Raw genomic sequence first — 19,251 nt, forward strand, 5'->3', positions numbered from 1 at the left:
CTGAGCTCCGCTGCGCCGCGGGGCTGTACCCAAAGCAAACAGACCGGCCAAGCCCCGGCCTGCTGGGGAATTCCTGTGCCGTGCTGCGCGGCCGGGGCCGGGGAGCATTGATCTTCCCGGGGGGACACTGCTGCAATAACACAACCCCACCCCGGGGACAGCGGGGGCAGGCTGGAAATGAGCCGGCTGCTCCGGGAAAGGGTTAAGGGGATGGAGCCCAAGGTGCTGTCTCCAGGTTCAGGCCCATGGGTGCTAGGAGGTGCCATCCATAACGGTGTGGCCAAGTCCAAAGTGCTCCAAAGCTGTGTCCCACCACACCAGGAGCCCAATGCAAACACAGCAACCTCCACTCACCCCAGCTCTGGCCCGCTCCTCACCTCTTTTGCTTCTTTCTTTATTCCTCTTTCAGAGCCCACGCTGCTGTACAGGCACCGGGGAGCTCATGGTGCAGATTCCTGGGACCTCAGGCTTGGAGAGAGCAGAAATGCCCAATGAGAACCACTCAGTACAAAGGAAATGCGCTCACACAGACACAGACCCTGTGCCTTGTGCAATGCTCCCCGGCCACCTCAGCCACCCAAAGCACCAAAGCCACTTCAGTCAGACCCCAGGGGAGGGTACATCCAGGCCAGCAGCTCCCTGCTGCCCAAGAGGTGCTTTCATAGAGTCATAAATGGTCTGGCTTGGAAGGGACCTTAAAGCTCATCCAGCTCCAACCCCTGCCACAGGCAGGGACCCCTTCCACTGGAGCAGCTTCCTCCAAGCCCCTGTGTCCAACCTGGCCTTGAGCACTGCCAGGGATGGGGCAGCCACAGCTTCTCTGGGCACCCTGTGCCAGCGCCTCAGCACCCTCACAGGGAAGAGCTTCTGCCTAAGAGCTCATCTCAGTCTCCCCTCGGGCAGGTTCAAGCCATTCCCCTTGGCCTGTCCCTACAGGCCCTTGTCCCAAGCCCCTCTCCAGGTTTCCTGCAGCCCCTTTAGGCACTGGAGCTGCTCTCAGGTCTCCCTTTCAGGAGCCTTCTCTTCCCCAGGCTGACCCAGCCCAGCTCTCTCAGCCTGGCTCCCTGCTTCTCTCCAGCAGCTCCTGCCTCCCCCCCCCCTGCTCTCCTGTGAGCCCCAGCCCTGTGTGATGCATCCACACATGGTACCCGTTGGCTGCCGCAGGCTCCAGCTCCAGCGGGAAGCTCCCACTCAGCTGCACTGGGCTTTACGCTTCTCACTAGGACCAGAGACTTTGTTTCTCCCGCAGCATCTCTTCCTCCTCCTCTCTCTCCATATGGACTCTCCTACACTAGGAGTCATTTGAGAGAAAAGCAATTAATCCTCCCCGTGCGATCCACCCGTGTGATGCTTCCCGACCCATCATGCTTGTAAGTAGGCACGTTATTCTTCATTCACTAATTGCCTCACATTATCGGGTGTGAAACGTTACCGTGCAGCTCAGTGAGGAGAGGGGTGGGTGGCACAGCAGCATATTGACATGCGAGGTGATAACACAGGCGTGGGGGAGGAATGATTTAGAATGGCTACGGGAGGGGGGGTGGTGATGCTGGGAAACGAGAAACGAGGAATGAAAGAGAAAGAGCCAGAAGAAGAGAGCATCCCCATCCTAGCACTGCAGGCTGAGCGCCTGGGGGGGCGCTGGTGCCTGCCCAGAGGAGACGGGATGGGTGCTGAGGCCGCTTGGGCACAGGCACAAGCCGCCCCAGCGGGATCCCAGCTGAGGAAGGAGAGTCCATGTCCTGGGAAGCGCTCCCAGCTCCAGCACTCTGGAGCTCCACTGAACGCGAGGCCCTTGCTCCCGCTGACCAGGTACCGAGCATCGCTTCGCAACCTGCGCGGAACAAACGGAAAGCAGGATCTTTTCCTTCCTTTCTTCCCCATTGGTTGTTGTTTTCTTGCCCAGGTCTTAAACTCCAGAAGGTGCTGCAGGGCACAGTGTGCGTCACGAACCGGAGAACAAGCAGGGAATGGGAGTTATTTACAGTTCGCTATTGACTGTCACGGAGCAGTGTCAGCTCCCAGCGGAGGTTGCTTGTTCTGCCCCTGCACAGTCTGATTTTGCCCTAAGCTCAAGGCAGGGGAGGGCAGGGCAGCGCTCTCAGAAAGGCACCATTCAGCAGCTGGGGGCCCAGGTCTGGCTGAGCCCTCCCCGCCTCCAGCTGCAGCACTCCCCAGCGTGCCATCGATGCTGCAAGTCTTCATTTCCCAACAGCACTCCTATCAACGGAACATAGAATTAACCAGGGTTTCACTGCGACACCAAACCTCAGCCTCCTCCTGACATCCTCAGCCCCACGGCTCTGCTGGGGAGCCCTTCAGCATCCAGTGTTCCCCACTGCACCCCAGAGCAAGAGCGCACACATCCCACGGGGCTGGGCAGGGAGCGGGCAGCACACCAGGGAATGGGCGCATCCAGGGATGCTGAGTGCTCTGTGCAATGTACTGTGTGCTGTGTGCAGTGTGCAGTGTTCTGTGTGCTGTGCTCTGTGTGCTGTGTTCTGTGTGCAGTGCGCGGTGTGCTGTGTGCGGTGTGCTGTGTGCGGTGTGCGGTGTGCAGTGTGCTGTGTGTGGTGTGCAGTGCACTGTGTTCTGTGTGCAGTGTGCAGTGTTCTGTGTGCTGTGTCCTGTGCGCAGTGTGCAGTGCGCTGTGTGCAGGGCGCTGTGTGCTGTGCACTGTGTGCTGTGTGCAGTGTGTACTGCGTGCTGTGCTCTGTGTGCTGTGCACTGCGTGCTGTGTGCAGTGTGCACTGCGTGCTGTGCTCTGTGTGCTGTGTGCGCGCACACGAGTTCCCCATGGCAGAGCCAGGCTGGGGAAGCAACAAGGGGCTCCTGGGAAAGGCAAACCCCAGCCAACCCCCCCCCCCCCCCCCCCAAAGACTGAGCACCGCAGAAGGCGCGGCCACCACCACGGCCCCGGGTGCCAGGAGGGGCCTGGCACGGGGCGGCAGAGGCTGCAGGTCCCGTCCGGGAGCGCAGTAAATAACCCCGGGGAGGCAGCGGTGGGTGAGTCAGAGCCAAGAGGCAGAGAAAGTCCCGGAGCCGCGAGGGCTCCTGTTGGAGCGCGTCCTCATCCTGCTCCAGCTCCCCGAGAACCCCCGACAGGAGGGCAATGGGGAGTGCCTGGGGGGCTGCGGCTCCCTCCCCACCCCTTTGGCACGCCCAGCTCCATGCAAAGGAAGCGCAGCTGATTCCATCCAGCGTGGGCTGGGGCATTGCATGAGCCCCGGGACCCGTTTCCCTCCACAGCCTTGGGCAAGCTTTGCCTTTTGGGGTGCATCTCCCATATACCCCCCTCCAGCGCAGAAGAAACACCCCAGCTTTCTGCTCAGTGCCCATGGAGCCAGGCACAGAGCCTGCTCCCGATTGCAAACATTGCCAGAGCACCGACTGAATGAGTCACGGCAGGGCTTGACTCAAGGCTCAGATGCTCTGGGGGCTGCCTGTGTCAAACAAGTTTCATGTGCAACCTGGATTTGCCAAGCACAAACAGAACCCGTCTCTAACGGCAGGGAACGAAAGGGCAAGGCAAGGTAACCTGCGCGGCACGCTCTGAAAATGAGTAACAAGGGGAAAGCTTCTGGTTCACTGCAAACCGGGGGGGGTTCTGTCAGGGTGACATCTCAGCAGGGAGATCTCTGCTCAGGAGCCGGCTCAGCCCAAGGCCTGGATTCCCATCACCTCGACCCAGCACAAGCTCATGCGTTCCCCATTCAGCTTATAGAATCATAGAATAGAATCATAGAATGGTTTGGGTTGGAAAGGACCTCAAGATCATCCAGTTCCAACCCCCCTGCCATGGGCAGGGCCACCTCACACTAAACCATCCCACCCAAGGCTTCATCCAGCCTGGCCTTGAACACTGCCAGGGATGGAGCACTCCCAGCCTCCCTGGGCAACCCATTCCAGTGCCTCACCACCCTCACAGGAAAGAATTTCCTCCTTAGATCCAATCTAAACTTCCCCTGTTTCAGTTTGAACCCGTTACCCCTTGTCCTGTCACTACAGTCCCTGATGAAGAGTCCCTCCCCAGCATCCCTATAGGCCCCCTTCAGGTACTGGAAGGCTGCTCTGAGGTCTCCCCTTACATTTAGCTTGGTATTTCTGAGGCTGAACGCGGCTCTTCCAGAACGCACGGAGGGTTTGAGCTGTCTTTGTCAGGGAATACAGTGGTAGTTAGTTGTCAAAGCTGTCATTAAACTCAAGGAGTAACAATCAACCATACCCGTACAAAAAGAAAGATCTCTGCAGCTCCGAGACTGATGTATGCAAAGCAAAAATGAATTCTAGGAACTTGGCTATAAAAACAGGGGTTTAACCCAGTCAATGGAGCCATTAAGTAGGAAGAAAAGACACCCTCATTTGTGCACCAGCAGCAGCTAATCTGTTCGGTGTGTCAGCATGCCGCCTTGGTGGCTTGTTTTTAAGGTTTCTCCTTATGTTTAACACCCAAAGGGATGTTGAATATCGAAAGATAAATGAAGCACACACTGTGTAACTCCTATAAAGCTTTATCTTCCATCACCTCCCAAGCCTGACGGGGAACGTAAGGTGACGAATCGCCTGCAAGAGCTGAATCATCTTTCTCAGCAGAAACATTGCTGTTAGGTGACTAAGACCAAGACAATTGTCTCCGCTTATTTATCACAGCCACTGCTCTTACTGAAAGCCAGACAAATCCTTCCCAGCCCTCGCGCTATCAGTCTGCAGGTGCAGGTGAGGCACTGCAAAAGGCAGGGTGCAAATAGGGGGACCCCTTAGGAAGGGTCTGAAACACTGGGGATACCTGTGAATGCGCTGTGCTCCCAGGAGCATCCCAGTGGCTTTCCACCCAAAGGGATGCTTTGTAACGAGGGATACCTCCAACCATTAAAACAAGGGAAGTGGCTACACGAGGGCACTGGGAATGTCTTATGGAAAGAGTCTGTGATGCCTGCCAATGGGCGAGCTACACAGGCAGGATCTGGCATGGCCCTGGAGCAGGAGCGAAGAGCCGAAAGGCTGCCTGTGGGAATCAACCCGGCTTCAGGGAAGAGCCTGCGAGCAGGGGACAGAGAGGGGTAAGCACCCTGCAGGGAGGGACAGAGGGTGAGATGGAGCAACCACAGGGACGCGTGGGGCAGGCAGAGCTCCGGCTTTCATAGTGGAGTAAATTTATGGTAGAAAAGCCAATTTTCACTGGTTTTCCCAGTAAATCCATCTGCCCGCCCTCGCCATCACCCGGGAGCGCTGCGGCATCCAAAGCCTTAGCATCTTCATGAAGTGGAGCAGAACAGACCCAAGACAAGCCAGGCCCTGCTTCCCTCTTCCCAGCATTGGAAGGGAAGCCAGGAGACCTTAAGAATCTGTCCTCTCCAAAACATCCACCCCAAGCATCCTGCAGCCTAAACACTCTGCTCATACGGTCGGTCAGGTTGTCTGCGGCTTTATGGGTACATCCCTGCTTCCATAATGAGGTTTGCTTGGACATAAATGTAAGGAAAAGAGGCAAATATCTCACATAAAGCAAGCAATAGCCCTGGGGCTCAGGAAAAGCTGCTTTCCCAGTTGTTTCCCTTATTCACACCCACAAGATCCTTTGGGGTTTAAGTGAGCTGTAGGAACATCACTCCTTTCCCCAGACTGACCCAGCTTCAGCCACTTCGGGGTCCTGAATGCATTCTTCTTCTGGAAACACTTCATTCTCACTGGGAATGAGGTTTTTCCCTGAATGGTTTGACTGCACCTATCTAAAAAATGGGATAAGGTCAGACAGAAGCTGCTGTGCGTTACGCTGGACTGAAGCTGGGGTTTTAGAGGTGATGGAGGGACGATCCCCAGGCAAATCCCTGCAGCCAGGGGAGGGGGTTGTGGCATTCCCACATCAGTAATTTCACCTTTCAGCAGGGTTCCCACATCTGATCCTCAGCTTTCTCCCAATGGGACTCAGCCAGGCTCCTCAGACGAACCAAACCCCTCATCCATGAGCTGATGGTGCCCTGCCTGCAGTGGGTATCGCTCATCCCATGCACACGATACCAGCAACGCTTGAAGTTCCTGCTGCCACAAAGCTGTGCTAAGGAAATGACTTCACAAGTACCGCAAGCACCACGCTGGGCACAACTGCGACAGGGACGATGCACATGTGGCTTTCATTACCCTAGTGGTACTCTAAACACACAGGTTTTAATGTAGGGCGTTTCAAATGCTTGTATTTGTTTGCTTATTTTACGGTTTAGCTGGAGATGGAGCATCTTCAAAGGGGGATTTCTGCCCAGAATGGGTGTCTAGGGCTGTAGAGCCGTGTTGTTGGACGTGACAAATACTGCCCTATTGGCTTTCCATTTCAGAGAACACGTTTGACTGACACTTCCCGTGCTGACAGCTCGCCCAGCTTCAAAGCACAGCTTACAGTGACTGTGGGGCTGGTCCAGCTGAAGCTGCAGCCCAGCTGACACACGAGCTCTGTGAAAGGGCTTTGGCCCCGGTTTTGGAGAGTCTAAAGCAGAGCCCTTGCCCACCGCATGTGTTCAGGCTGGCTTTGCAAGCTGTAACCACATTGTGGGGACCTGGTTTCTTCTGTAAGCAATGAGATTTCCTATCGTGTCCCACACTGCCACAGACCCAGGGGCAGGCACTGGAAGAGCTGAGGGGCTCAGGGCTGGGGAATGAACCCCCTCGGTCACACCAGAAATCAAAGCTCTTCTCCCTCTGTCCTAAGGATGCTTCAGGGAGGATTGCAATAGTCAGAGCATCGCACCCTTGCAATGCACACAGCTGAAGCAAACTGCAGCAATGCTGCATTCCCCTCACACCCTTTCACCTAAGGGTGCAGTAACAGAACCGCTACGAGAAACCTTTTCAGACTTGATAAATACCCCATGAGCTCTGTGCTCCTGCATGGAGGCCGGAGGTCCCGTCCTTGTGCTGGTGCAGGCTGACACCTCCTGCCACTATTTGCCCATCACACAACATCGCTCCCATCATTTGCACCCTCCAGGGGGCTGCTGGGGACCCACAAGCCCCATTTCCCCCACCCTGCTCACAAACCTGCTGCCAAAGCCAGCCCTCACCCCTGCTGACACCTCCATCCTGTTCCTGGTGTCTTTGGCACTTCCCCCTCCAGCACTTCCAGGCCCCTGCGGCTCCCCAGCTCAGTCAGCTCCAGCCCAGCCGTGGCTGTGCCAACATTAACACAGGGATGCTCTGGAGCAGCCGAGGCCACTGCCGAAGGCAGGAGTCTGGCCAGGGGTAGATCACTGCAGCTCTGCACCAGGACACGCAGCCACCACAAAAGCATAAATACACAGGGTCATCTAAAACTGTTGTACAGAGAGGAAGCAAAGGAACACCCAACACAGCTTGTTACAGCCTGGCTGGAAGGGGCAAGAGGTGGTGGGACGCATCAGAACATCTCCAGCCGTGTGGCCGTAAGCCTAATGGCCGAACACCATCAGCTCCCGCTGCGCAGCCCCTTCTTCCTGCCTTGCTCCCAGGGCTCATTGAAAGCACACCTCTGTGTCCATCAGAGGCAGCCTGGCCCAGCAGTGCCCGTGGCTTCGGGTGCTCTGCACATCCACTGGGATCCCACACGAGACAAGCCCACACGTTCACACCCCAAACCTCCACCCCGGGAGACACAGAGCACTCGCTCAGTGATGGGGTCAACCGCCATGGCCCAGGGAACCAAGCCCACAATGGCACAGCTATAAGAAACAGCAACGACCTGGCAGACCTAGCACAGATTCACAAGGGTACCAGAGGACCCCCTTCACCAGGGAGCCTGAGCGGCTGCTGCCCTTCTGAGACACCCAAGCCCCAAGCACCAGAAATTCATAGAGGGAATAGAGGCTCAGGTTTTGTTTGCTTTGTGTTTTATGCAGCTGCAACACGATCAGCCCCTTGGATCAGCTTTCCTCCCACACGCAGGTAAGGGGGAAGCCACAGCCTCCGGGCACTGGGCAGTAACTGGATCCTGCAGACCCAGATACAAACGCTGCCCCAAAAGCCTCGGCCAGGGAGAAACTGCCTCTGGTGTTGACACAGACCCTGCTGCGGGGAGAACTCCCACCACCATGCAGGTAAGTGATTTGGATTGTTACCCAGGGGGCTAGCATGAGGCTTCTATGATTCAAACTGTGCCAAGAAGTCAGGCCGGGTACCAAAGGCTCACCTTTGAGGACATACTGTAACATCAGAGATCTTCGTTAGCATCTCAGGCCATCAGTAGCAGGTTAAAAACAGTCAGAAAATGTTAATAGTGAGATATTCCTCAGTGTTTCTACACATGGATGCACAAAAAGCCTCCTAAATTGGAGCAATGTCCTTCTTGGGATCTTGCTGCACCACAAGAAGCAGGGTTGCTTTGGTTTCTAGGAAGAAGAGAACCTTGTACTAATGATACAGAGTCCACGGTCTAAAAGTTGTGATTGTTTTGCATGAATATGTTCTAAATGAAGGGAAGCTTCTGTATTGTAGTAGCAAGAGAATCCAGTGTCGGTGTCTTCTCCTCCCCAGCTGACACTCTGCAGGCTGCGGACTCACCAGTGGTGCTTCATTCTCTTTAACGTCTTGCTTTTCCACGTGCTGCTTTTTGGAGCAGATTTACTGGAGGAATACTTCCTGCGCTCATTGCCTCTTTCCTACACCGATGCAAAGACTCTCGAAATCAGGGAGCGGGCCAGGCAGCTCGATACGGAGCCTCTGAAGGCAAATCACTCTTACACCATCAGCAGCGCAGCGACATGCTCCGATCAAGAGATATTTCTGCTCATTCTTGTCTTCAGCAGCCCAGAAAACAGGACAAGACGCAACGTGATCAGGCAGACATGGGGCAACGTGACAGCCACCAGAGGTTACGCTGTCCTCACTCTGTTTGCTTTAGGAAAGCCAGCTTCAGTAACCACCCAGCTGGAGATCAATGAGGAATCTCAAGAGCACAGCGACATTATTGAAGGCAGTTTCATCGATTCTCCTGAGACACAGACACAGAAGATGTTGATGAGTGTGGAGTGGACAGTGACTTTCTGCTCCCATGCACAGTATATCCTTAAAGCAGATGAAGACATGTTCGTTGGTGTTCCCAGTCTGGCTGAATACTTGCTTAGCTTAACACAACTCGAGGACATCTACATTGGAAGGGTCATTCATCAAGGAGTGCCCGACAGAGACCCTGAGAGCCCTGGCTTTGTTCCCATCCATCAATACCCAGAGGAGCTTTACCCGGATTACTGTGACGGGAGCGCCTTCATCATGTCACAGGATGTTGCTCGCAAGGTGTTTGTGGCCTCCAAGGAGGTGGCAGGGTCAGTGCCCCCCGATGTCTTTGTTGGGATCTGTGCTAAAAAAGCTGGCATCACTCCCATTCACAGCTCCCGGTTTTCTGGGGAGAAGCACATCAGCTACAATCGATGCTGCTATAAATTCATTTTCACCTCTTCCAACATGGAAGAGGACGAGTTATTTAAAGACTGGAAGGAAATAAGCGATGGGAAAGATTGCTCTTTACTGGAAACTTACTACAGTCTGGTGTCCTGCAAGGTTTTGACCTATATCGATAAGTTCAAACAGTTTAACTTGGATGGAATAAAAAATGAGGTGCTTCATTTTGTCAATTAAGATTTAATGTTTGGGTAGAAAGTCTGAATTTCCTTTCACCAGCTCTTTTATCCTTTAACATCAGGAACAACAATGTCCTCTCAAGGTTAGGTCTCTTTCCTTCCACAGCAGATGCATTCCTAATGCTATAGTGTGTTAGAGCAGAACTGGATGTACCTTTAACTACCCAAGTACCTACAAGTGCACGAATACAAGTAAAACATAGTATTCCAAGAAATTGTGTCCAGTGTTTTCAGGCTTTTGAAGCTCTCCACCTTATGCCAACACTCCTTCTGCACCTGAGGCATCACCTACCCCAAAGTCTTTTGTACCAAAGGGGAATCTTCCTGCCCACAAAAGGGAGCTACTTCAGAGCAGCCCATTTTACAGCACCAGTGGAACTAGGTAACAGCTTAAGAGTGGGAACAGACATCAAACCATTATGGGAATTGCTCAGGTGAGCAGCCTGGGCAGATTGTAGGCAAGAAATCTAACTTACCTGCTAGAGAATCGTGTATTTCTGTCAGTGATGGCATCAGAGGAACACAGACACAAGCAGCCCAATGCCACAGTTATACTGGAGAAGAGTATTGGCAGTGAAGTCAGAACACATTCCCCAACAGAGTGGCAACAACACTATCCAAGTGCAAAAATTCCCCATTAGGAACAGAACACAAAGCCCACCAGTGCCCACATCCTCCAGGTTAACTCTTCTGCATCACCAATTTCAGTAGCAAAAAGCCCAGCTGGGCACATTTGCTCTACAGCTGTGACAGCCACATGCGGGATGAGACACACGCCTACCTCTGAGGGCCTCACCTGCTCTGAAGGAATTGGAGGTGTGCTCCAAGGGATCCACAATTCTTAAGTACCAAGTTATGCTGCTTGTTAACCAGGGTCAGATGAGGTAGTCTGGGCTGTGAGTTTGGTGGTTTTAAACCAAGTTCATCCAGGTTCAGCGTGTTACCTCAATTTTCATTCTCTATCATTCCGTATCTATACCATTATCTCAATTCTCTCCACTTGTTACTTTACAGAGGGGAAGACAAGGACAACACACTTAAATGTCTCCATTATATACAAGATACAGCAACCCATCAGCCATCTGGCAGTACACAGGATGGGTGGCTAACTACATGTAATAGGGGGTAAGCACCTCACCAATTAATTGAAATGTTGAGCTCAAAGCTCAGCAAAATAAAGCATATGTACACATATAAAAATCCCCTTGTTTGGCATCTCTATGTATTCTAAAACATTGTATTTGGCAAACGTACCATGCAAAGCAGATGCTAAAGACTTAGCACACAGAGTAGCCTTCAAAAGCAACAGCTGAAAACACACATGGAAGAGACTCATGAATTGCAGAACCGGTTTCTACATCAGTTTCTTTTACTGAGATTTGAGCACAAAGCTCATACAGAGCTACCAGCACACAAAGCCACCTAAAACAACAAAGCTAAGTTGTCCAATACAAGCACAAACTCGGGACTTCTGTACTCTTTTTCATATCCTTTTTAGTGCTTTCACATTTTGCTGGATGCGGGAAGGTTCCGAGCTCTCTCTGTTCACAAATGAGACACGATGTACCACATTTCTCACTAGCAGATGTTTATTATGCACACCTAGGATGAAAGCGTCAACAGCAGGATAACATTGGATGACAACTTTTGTACATCTTAGATCAGAAGCAACAAGGCAGATCACTTCCATTCCAACAGCTTATTTAATCTTAAGGGAACTTCCTCGCCTACCTACCCTGCCCTTCTGAGCCCACTTGGACTCCTTGCCAGCAAATTTTGGCAGGCAATACCATCACCTCTGCCACAGGTCAAAGTTACTACAAGCAAGAAGAGAGTTACTGCATGACTAGCTCATCCTGCTTCACTTGGCAGAGCAGGGACACAGGGCAAGCACTTTCCACAAAGGTATACCTGACATGACACACTACTAAAATAAGCAAAAAAGTAGTAATTTTGTGTTTTATTATGTTTCCCCTCCCCCCAAGCTATGCCTTAGATTTATGTCCTCAATGAAAAATAATATAAACCTTTTGCATAAAGTATATTATGGTCTCTGTTTATGGATAAAGATACTTCACATGTCACTAGTGTCCAGCTTGCATCTCATCAGCAGCTAGCTGACCATCTTCAAAAGATGATTACAACATGGTAAGGAACTACACTTTGTACTCCTAATTCAGTTCATGCCCTTAAACATGAAAGCTTTATGTTCTTAACCCTTTTAGTCTAACTCAGGCAACTAAAATAGTACTTTTCTTAAAAATAACCCTTAAAATTAAAAAGTTAGTTAAAAAAATAGTGTAAACAATTTCAGATTTGGTTCTGAAGCAGACTTGCAGTGCTAGAGCTCATGCTCCTTTTGAGCAAGTAAACTGAGCTGCCACACACAGCCGCAGTCAACCAGGGAGCCAAAGCTCCCCATTTGGTTATTACACACTAGAGTGGGTATTCCTTTCTTTTTAAAAGGGTTAAAAGCTTTTACCTACCCCACATCCTCAGCATAAAGAGTGTAAACAATGTATAGGATTATTTATTCAAGCACAACTCACGTCCAGCAAGTTGAAAATAGAAGAGAATCCAGTTCATACTCCCTCCTGTGGACAGAAGGCTGCTAGCTCATTCTTACCAGCCGGGCTTCTGACAGAATATGCCTGGCTGGAAGAGTGTGTTCCATGCAAGTGCCAACTTCGGCAGATATAAAATATAAGAACAGACAGAGAAACTGTGGCAGCAGCTGAGGTTACAAACCTTGAGGTGTTTTGGTGTTTGTTTGGTTTTAATTGAACTGTGATCGACTGAGAAAACACGACAGGAACTCCAAACCCAACAAGAGTTTAACCAAACACCACTCATTTCTGCAAAGTAAACCAGCCAGCAGTTGACAGTGCTCACCTTGGTTACCTGTCTCACAGCAGTACAAAGAGAACTTCTGCCATGACATTCTACGGGAAAATACACAGTGCCCTATAGGTTTTGATTTGCTCTCACGGCTTTCATTCCAGAGTTGAAGTGCTTCATGTTCCTTTAAAGAGACAATTTAAAGAGACTCCAGCATGGGGAGTCTTTACACCTATTTCAGCAATACGGTTTGCAAGGGGAACCAAGACACCAGTGACATTACTCTGCTCCTTCCACAGCTGTAGTAGCAACTGCCTTGACATAGTAAGGGCCTTCATGCAAGTAAGCTCTAAGCCTCAAGTAATACTGATTCCCAAAGATTTCTGCAATTGTTTTAGAGTTTACAAGGGCCTTGACCAGTTCGTATTTGGCATCCTTCGAGGCTTTGTCAGGCTCCACGGATCTGTCCACAATGTACTCCACGAAGCCTGGACTGTCAAGCATCAGCTTCTGGGCCCATGGTTGATTGGCAATAGCCTAAACATGAAAAGAGAAGGGGAGAAGGAAGAGGGAAACATTTTAAAACCCCCAAACCCAGTTAGAGAGTACACTTATGCAATAGCCAAGGAACAGGAAAAATTAAATAGGCTATTCATTCTAAACAGTAGTTACACAACCACCACTCAAATCAAGCAGCAGGGTTTAACTGTACTGGAAAATAAGTACAGCTCAGTGCTTATCTTTCAAGTTAAGTGAATTATCACAGCAGTGCCTCTGATATCGAAGCAGCACCCTAGAGCATGGCTGATGCTTCCCCACACTTCAATTCATAAGGAAATAAGCATTACAGATGCGACATGTCTGATGCATTATTTAAATGGTGAACACAAGTGAGGCATAATGAAAGAGGACTTCTTTCTGACCCCTGTGGGCTTCAAGAAGGGGTCTATGGCATTCACTTAGAAAACCTCAAACATCTGAGACTGAATGGATTACAACTCACTACCTGATCTTTAAAACCAAAAAGCACTTACAGTAAACACCCGTAAAGCCCCACAGTGGAGATCAGGGAATGGCTGAGTACTGATGCTCCTGAAGAGTTCCAGTGGCTGGCTAGACAAGGATGTGAACCAGGATTCAGTCATTCTTAAAAGGTCTTCTGTCTGCTGCTCTGGCTACATGCATCAGGTACAGAAAGAGTTTCATTAGGATTCTGAAAAGCTTTCATGCCTTGAGTGTATATTCAATAGTTAAGGAAATTATTTAAAATAAGCCACTAGCAGATTAAACTGAAATAGTTTAAATTCTCAACATATTTCCATGACTGAAGAAATGGCTTTCTCTATTTCATTTGGCTTGGAGGAGACATTTAAATAAATTGATCTTGATACACAAGAGAAGTGCTGTGCTGGAGAGCAGCCCTGCCAGACAAATGGAAATGGCTTATTCACTCATTTAGAGCTATACTATTAAAACCATGTCATATTAAACTGTTGACTCTCATTCCCTTGCCAAGGATGTTTTGACTTCCTGTTTCATAAACATGACTTCAGAACACCTGGCTTCTTACAAACAAACTCCAGACTTGAAGCAAACAAATAGGGGAAATTCAAACCAGTAAAGTTAATGACTTGGAACATTAGAAAGCTCCCACGTCTACCTAAGCTTGATGCTGCAAAAGATCTTCACACAGTCAGATACGCGGTAACTTCATTCTTATAGATTTAAAAGACAACAAGCCAAACCACAAACTTACAGGCAAGTAAAGAAGAGATGAAATCGCATCCAAGCATCGAAGCCGTAACTCCGTGGGGGCATTCTTTGCCTGGTGCCCTATTTTGCTCAACAGACTCTGAAATCTACTTCCTTGGAACATAAAAACAAAGTGATTTTAATTAATTCAGACAGACCTCTACAGGAGTAGAGAGCTACCTGTCAGTCACATTATACTACATCAACTGGTAGAGCGTTGTACATCACACCTGAGACAAGCAACTTCTTGATCTACTATCACAAAAAGCAGTGTAAGGTTCTCTCTGCTCCATAAGGATCTAAGGTAGACAGATGCAAAGTTTTTACATTCATTCTTCAGACTATCCAAACATTTCCAGAAAGGAAGATGTGTGTCACAACCGAGCTATCTTGGGAAGTACAGACCCTAGCACACCTGTAATCAGAAGTCTTCAGTCCCATTTACAATACTCCAATAGCTATCTGCTAATACAGATTTCCACTTAAAAATCAAGGATTGGACTTGCAGCAAGTAGTCCAGCATCTCCTTTCAATCGTCTAAACCATTCTGTATTAAAGGAAACAAAGCAGCCTTTACAGAAAGCATTATTACATGAGCATTCATGTTTTTCTAGTCCTCGCAAGAGGCTGATGACACCAGTAGAAAGAGAAGTATCCAAAACAACACAACTACTGACAACTTTCAGATACTAACTGGTTTTCTGTAAAACCTGTTTGCCTTCCACATTTGATCCCAGGATTCCTAGGGTGTCCACAGCCACTCCAATCATGGTCGGATCATGACTTTCTGCCATTTCAAAGACTTTCTCTATGAAGACCGGGTATCGCTCACAGATCTGCTGTGGACTGTCTACAACAGCCAGATTCCCAAAAAACTTAACGAATCCTGAAAGAACAAGGAAAAAAAAAAGCAGCATTCAGAGTGAGGGCGCAGTAACTTTAGCAATGGCAAAATTGAACATACGTTAAGATTGTTTCACAGCTAAGCTAGCGCTATTGAAACTGAATCCTCGTGAAAGGCATCAGAATAAGGACAGAACTAAGGAACAGGAGAGTAGGTTGGAAGTTACTCAATGCATTCAAGACAGCTTCTACATCATGGATAAAAAAAGGCTATAAAAACACAAACTTCAAAGCTTTAGCACAGTCTCTTCAGGTCTTGCCTGTACTACCACTGTTAATGAGTGATGTTATTCATGTTAAAATGCCCTTCAGCATTTTTCATATATATCTAACATATGTATTTATGTTCAAATGTTCACATGAGTTTTCAGAGGCTTGACAGTCCTCTCAGTTTAACTCATGAGTAAAAGCAAGCAGTAAACACTGGAAGCAAGAAATGAATGATGTTACCTGGTAAATAGAAGCCCGAGAAAGGATCAGACTCTGCTCCAACAATGATGTTGGAAATTTTATCGATAACTCCTTGTTGAGCAAGATACTGACGCCCCTGTGGGGTATGGGCCAGCGAGGTCACCATCTCTATGCATGTAGCCCTGTAACACAGTATTTTGGCCTATTTCAGATGGGGTTTTGAAGCCCTCTTTGATTAAGAACAAACTGGTTTTCTACCCTTAAGGCAAAATCCAAACAAAAATGGGGGAAATCTCACAGACAAACTCACTACCGACATACCTGACCAGCACGTCATCTCCAGTCAGCTCTCCAATTAACTCCGATATTAATCCACTGTTTGCACAGTAATTCAGGGACTCTGCTGACACTGAAGAAATCTCAACAATTAACTAAGAGCAGAGGGAAACAAAAAAGGGATGGATTCTAAAACCATTATAGAGATAACAGTTCACAGTAACAGCCAAACAAGTCTTATAATGCTGACTATATATATTAAATACAGAATTTCATGATGTTTTCATAGTTAGATATTTGCTTTAATCAAGTTCGTAAGGACCTCCAAATTTACAGCACATACATTTGATTTCTGCTCAAAGTTCTCTCTTATTCAGATGTTATCCTCATTAACCCGGCTAAACTCTATTACTTCTCCTTTGCAATACATATTTAGACTGACACATTTGGCATCTCTCTTCTCAGTGTCTTCCTCCCTCCAAAACTTTCAAAGCTTCATACCCGAAGCTTAAGAGACTACAGCACCTACTTTGCTTTCAGAGAAGCAAACCTTTTACTGTGTCTTTATTAACTCTGTGTAGGCCTCCAATGCCCTGGGCAACACAAGTTGCAGAACAGAAGATGTAAACGGTATGCTACGGAAGTGTGAAGTAAACAGAGCTATGTCATTATCTGAGGGCCAACACTGCTGAACTCTTCCTACTCCCTTCTTGTCTTGACAAAATGCAGGCATGAAGGGAAGTTTGTAAACCAGTGATGAATGCTAATATAAAAGCCATAAAATACAGATAGCAATGCAGAGCTACAGTGCAAGAGGACTACAGTACCACATCAGTCAAACGCTGACCTTGATCACATCCCTACCTCATACACTCGGTATCGAACAACATCACTTGTTGCCATGACATTTTTCAAGTCACTCAACAAACTGCTCACAAACAAAGCCTCTAAACCATCTTGGGTCTGTGCTATTCTGGAGAGAGATTTGATGGCCTGGAAGCAAAAACAGGAGCTTAGTATTAAAAGCAAAGCCACAAGAGAGTCAGACCTAGTTTCAATGTTCTTAATTAACTTATTAAAGCAAGTTCTACACTTAAAATTTTAATTGTGAGTCACTTTCCATTAATGGGAGCCGGTTATGGTTACTGTGATCCGAGTCTCTGGCATCAAAATCAGCTCCGAGTACACTTTGGCATAAACAGCTACCAAGAGATAACAGTTCTATGTAAATTTTCTAGCCCACCAAAGTAATGTCTGGGCTTAAAGCACCTGCCTGTTTATGTAATCTTTAAGGCAACATAAGCTGTCTTTTCTTCAAAGAATAGCAGAGGTCATGATCTCAGACACAGCAGAAAAGGTGTTCTGTGTGATGTCTACATAGAATCATAGAATAGTTAGGGTTGGAAAGGACCTCAAGATCATCCAGTTCCAACCCCCCTGCCATGGGCAGGGACACCTCACACTAAACCATCCCACACAAGGCTCCATCCAACCTGGCCTTGAACACTGCCAGGGATGGAGCAATCACAACCTCCCTGGGCAACCCATTCCAGTGCCTCACCACCCTAACAGGAAAGAATTTCCTCCTTAGATCCAATCTAAACTTCCCCTGTTTAAGTCTGAACCCGTTACCCCTTGTCCTGTCACTACAGTCCCTGACGAAGAGTCCCTCCCCAGCATCCCTATAGGCCCCCTTCAGGTACTGGAAGGCTGCTATGAGGTCTCCATGCAGCCTTCTCTTCTCCAGGCTGAACAGCCCCAACTTCCTCAGCCTGTCTTCATACGGGAGGTGCTCATCAGTTTGCAGAGGAAGAAAGACAGCAAGAAAGCAGCACTTACCTCTTTAGCCACTGCTATTCTCTCTCCACCAATGCAATTTATTATTTGCCTTAATAGTTCAGGACTGTTGAGAATTTCTGTAATAGCATCTGAATTTTCAACAATCCTCCCGACCTAAATGTGATTAAATACAGGAAAAAAGGAAAACTAAATACATGAAGCCAACTTTTTCTCCTGTAAGGCCATTCAAGCACTGGAACAGCTACCAACAGACAATCATTTCGGAAGCCCCTCTAAACTCCACTGGACAAGACCTTGCGCAGCCTGCTGCGAGCTGGCCCTGCTTTCAGAGGGGCTGACTGTGAAGCCTCTTGAAGCCCGCTCCAAACCACAATGTTCCGTGATTCTGTTCTTTTAAATTAACGCAACAAGTGCCAAGTTAGTACACCCCAGTCTTCATCGCTTCCACAAGCCCGTTCAAAGCATCCTGACTATCAAAACGCTGCTACACTTAATTCTTACAGCACCTGCTGCCAGTGCTGGCTTCGAAAGCTTTATCCACGACGTGTGACAGATGATTCATTCCCAACTTACTGCTGTCAAGACACAGTTTTAGATGTCGCATTGAACACACACATCGTAACGCGCTCTATACCGACACATTGCACAGCATTTACCCAAAGCTCCGTGACTGCGTAAGTGCGCAACTCCCGCATACAACACCTGCCGGAGTGCTTTTGAGGACGTGAAACAACGGTAACAGATGAGGACTACCCCAGCCTGGCCCCAAACGGAGCTCTGTCCCCTCCTTCGGGGGGAAACCCCCGTACCTGAGCTATGGAGAGGATTTTCACGGAGTCATCGGGGTGGAAGAGCCCTTTCTGAAGCTCCTCCCTGAGGTTCTGGATCACATAGACCGGCTCCAGGGCCTGCAGGAGCCTCTCCAGGACGGCAACACACTCCGCCACCTGCTCCCTGCGCGGGACCGAGACAGCAAAGAACCCCTTCAGGAGCCGGACGCCGCCGGGTGCTCCTGAAGCAGGGCGCGGGAGCCACCCCGCCGCGGGGGGCCGGGGAGGCGCGGGGCCGGGTCGGGCGCTCACCGGTCACTGACGCCGAGCAGGTCGAAGAGCGCTGTGAGGTGCTCGGCGCTGAGGCGGGCGCGCAGCGCGGCGGGCGGCACGGCCCGCACGGCGAGGCGCAGGGCCCGCAGCTCCTCCAGCGGCGCCGCCCGCCGCGCCGCCCGCGCCAGCAGCTCCCACACCGCCTCCGCCATCTTGGCGCGCCCTCCAAGCATCGCGAGACCGGCCCGCCCCTAGCAACCGCCGCGCCGTCGCCAAGGGCTTCTTTCGCGTCCGCTCGGCGGTAAACAAAATGGCGGGCGCGCCCCGCCTCGCCAGCTGATTGGGCAGGAGTGGGAGGGGCGGGGCCAAGGCTGAGGGGCGGTGATGGCGGCTGCGGGGAGCAAGGAGAAGGGCTGGAACGGGAGCGTCCGTCCCGTCCCCGTCCCCGTCCCCGTCCCCGTCCCCCGTCCCCCGTCCCCGTCCCCCGTCCCCCGTCCCCGTCCCCCGTCCCCGTCCCCGTCCCCCGTCCCCCGTCCCCCGTCCCCCGTCCCGATGCGTGCCCGGGCAGCGGCACTGCGGGAATAGGACCGCCCAGGGCCACACACGCGGCCGGCGTGGAGGGGCAGAGC

At 50.1% G+C, this 19,251-nt stretch overlaps 2 protein-coding genes across 2 annotated transcripts; one reads left to right on the forward strand and one right to left on the reverse strand.

Annotated features, from left to right (window-relative positions):
• Positions 1-7,856: 7,856 nt before the first annotated feature.
• Positions 7,857-9,597, forward strand: B3GALT9 (beta-1,3-galactosyltransferase 9). The gene is made up of 2 exons (XM_065695734.1): positions 7,857-8,060; positions 8,497-9,597. The coding sequence occupies exons 1-2, from the start codon at positions 7,857-7,859 to the stop codon at positions 9,595-9,597; spliced, it is 1,305 nt and encodes a 434-aa protein (XP_065551806.1).
• Positions 9,598-11,170: 1,573 nt separating this feature from the next.
• Positions 11,171-18,849, reverse strand: PSMD5 (proteasome 26S subunit, non-ATPase 5). The gene is made up of 10 exons (XM_065695704.1): positions 18,662-18,849; positions 18,389-18,533; positions 17,619-17,732; positions 16,644-16,772; positions 15,825-15,934; positions 15,543-15,685; positions 14,884-15,075; positions 14,194-14,303; positions 13,472-13,612; positions 11,171-12,974 (listed from the first exon to the last, which is right to left on the reverse strand). Exons 1-10 carry the CDS (start codon positions 18,832-18,834, stop codon positions 12,717-12,719), a joined length of 1,515 nt encoding a protein of 504 aa, XP_065551776.1. The 5' UTR covers positions 18,835-18,849; the 3' UTR covers positions 11,171-12,716.
• Positions 18,850-19,251: the final 402 nt, after the last annotated feature.

The sequence above is a fragment of the Lathamus discolor genome, chromosome 15, assembly GCF_037157495.1.
Source record: "Lathamus discolor isolate bLatDis1 chromosome 15, bLatDis1.hap1, whole genome shotgun sequence".
Lineage (NCBI taxonomy): Eukaryota > Metazoa > Chordata > Aves > Psittaciformes > Psittacidae > Lathamus > Lathamus discolor.

Bases quoted from the DNA above. Each gene is read 5' to 3' on its own strand.
- B3GALT9 (XM_065695734.1), top strand. From the start codon at position 7,857: ATGCAGCTGCAACACGATCAGCCCCTTGGATCAGCTTTCCTCCCACAC. The intron at 8,061-8,496 runs GTAAGTGATTTG...TCTCCTCCCCAG, and splicing joins GAACTCCCACCACCATGCAG to CTGACACTCTGCAGGCTGCG.
- PSMD5 (XM_065695704.1), bottom strand. From the start codon at position 18,834: ATGGCGGAGGCGGTGTGGGAGCTGCTGGCGCGGGCGGCGCGGCGGGCG. The intron at 18,534-18,661 runs GTGAGCGCCCGA...GGTCCCGCGCAG, and splicing joins CTGCTCGGCGTCAGTGACCG to GGAGCAGGTGGCGGAGTGTG. The intron at 16,773-17,618 runs GTAAGTGCTGCT...TTTTGCTTCCAG, and splicing joins GAATAGCAGTGGCTAAAGAG to GCCATCAAATCTCTCTCCAG.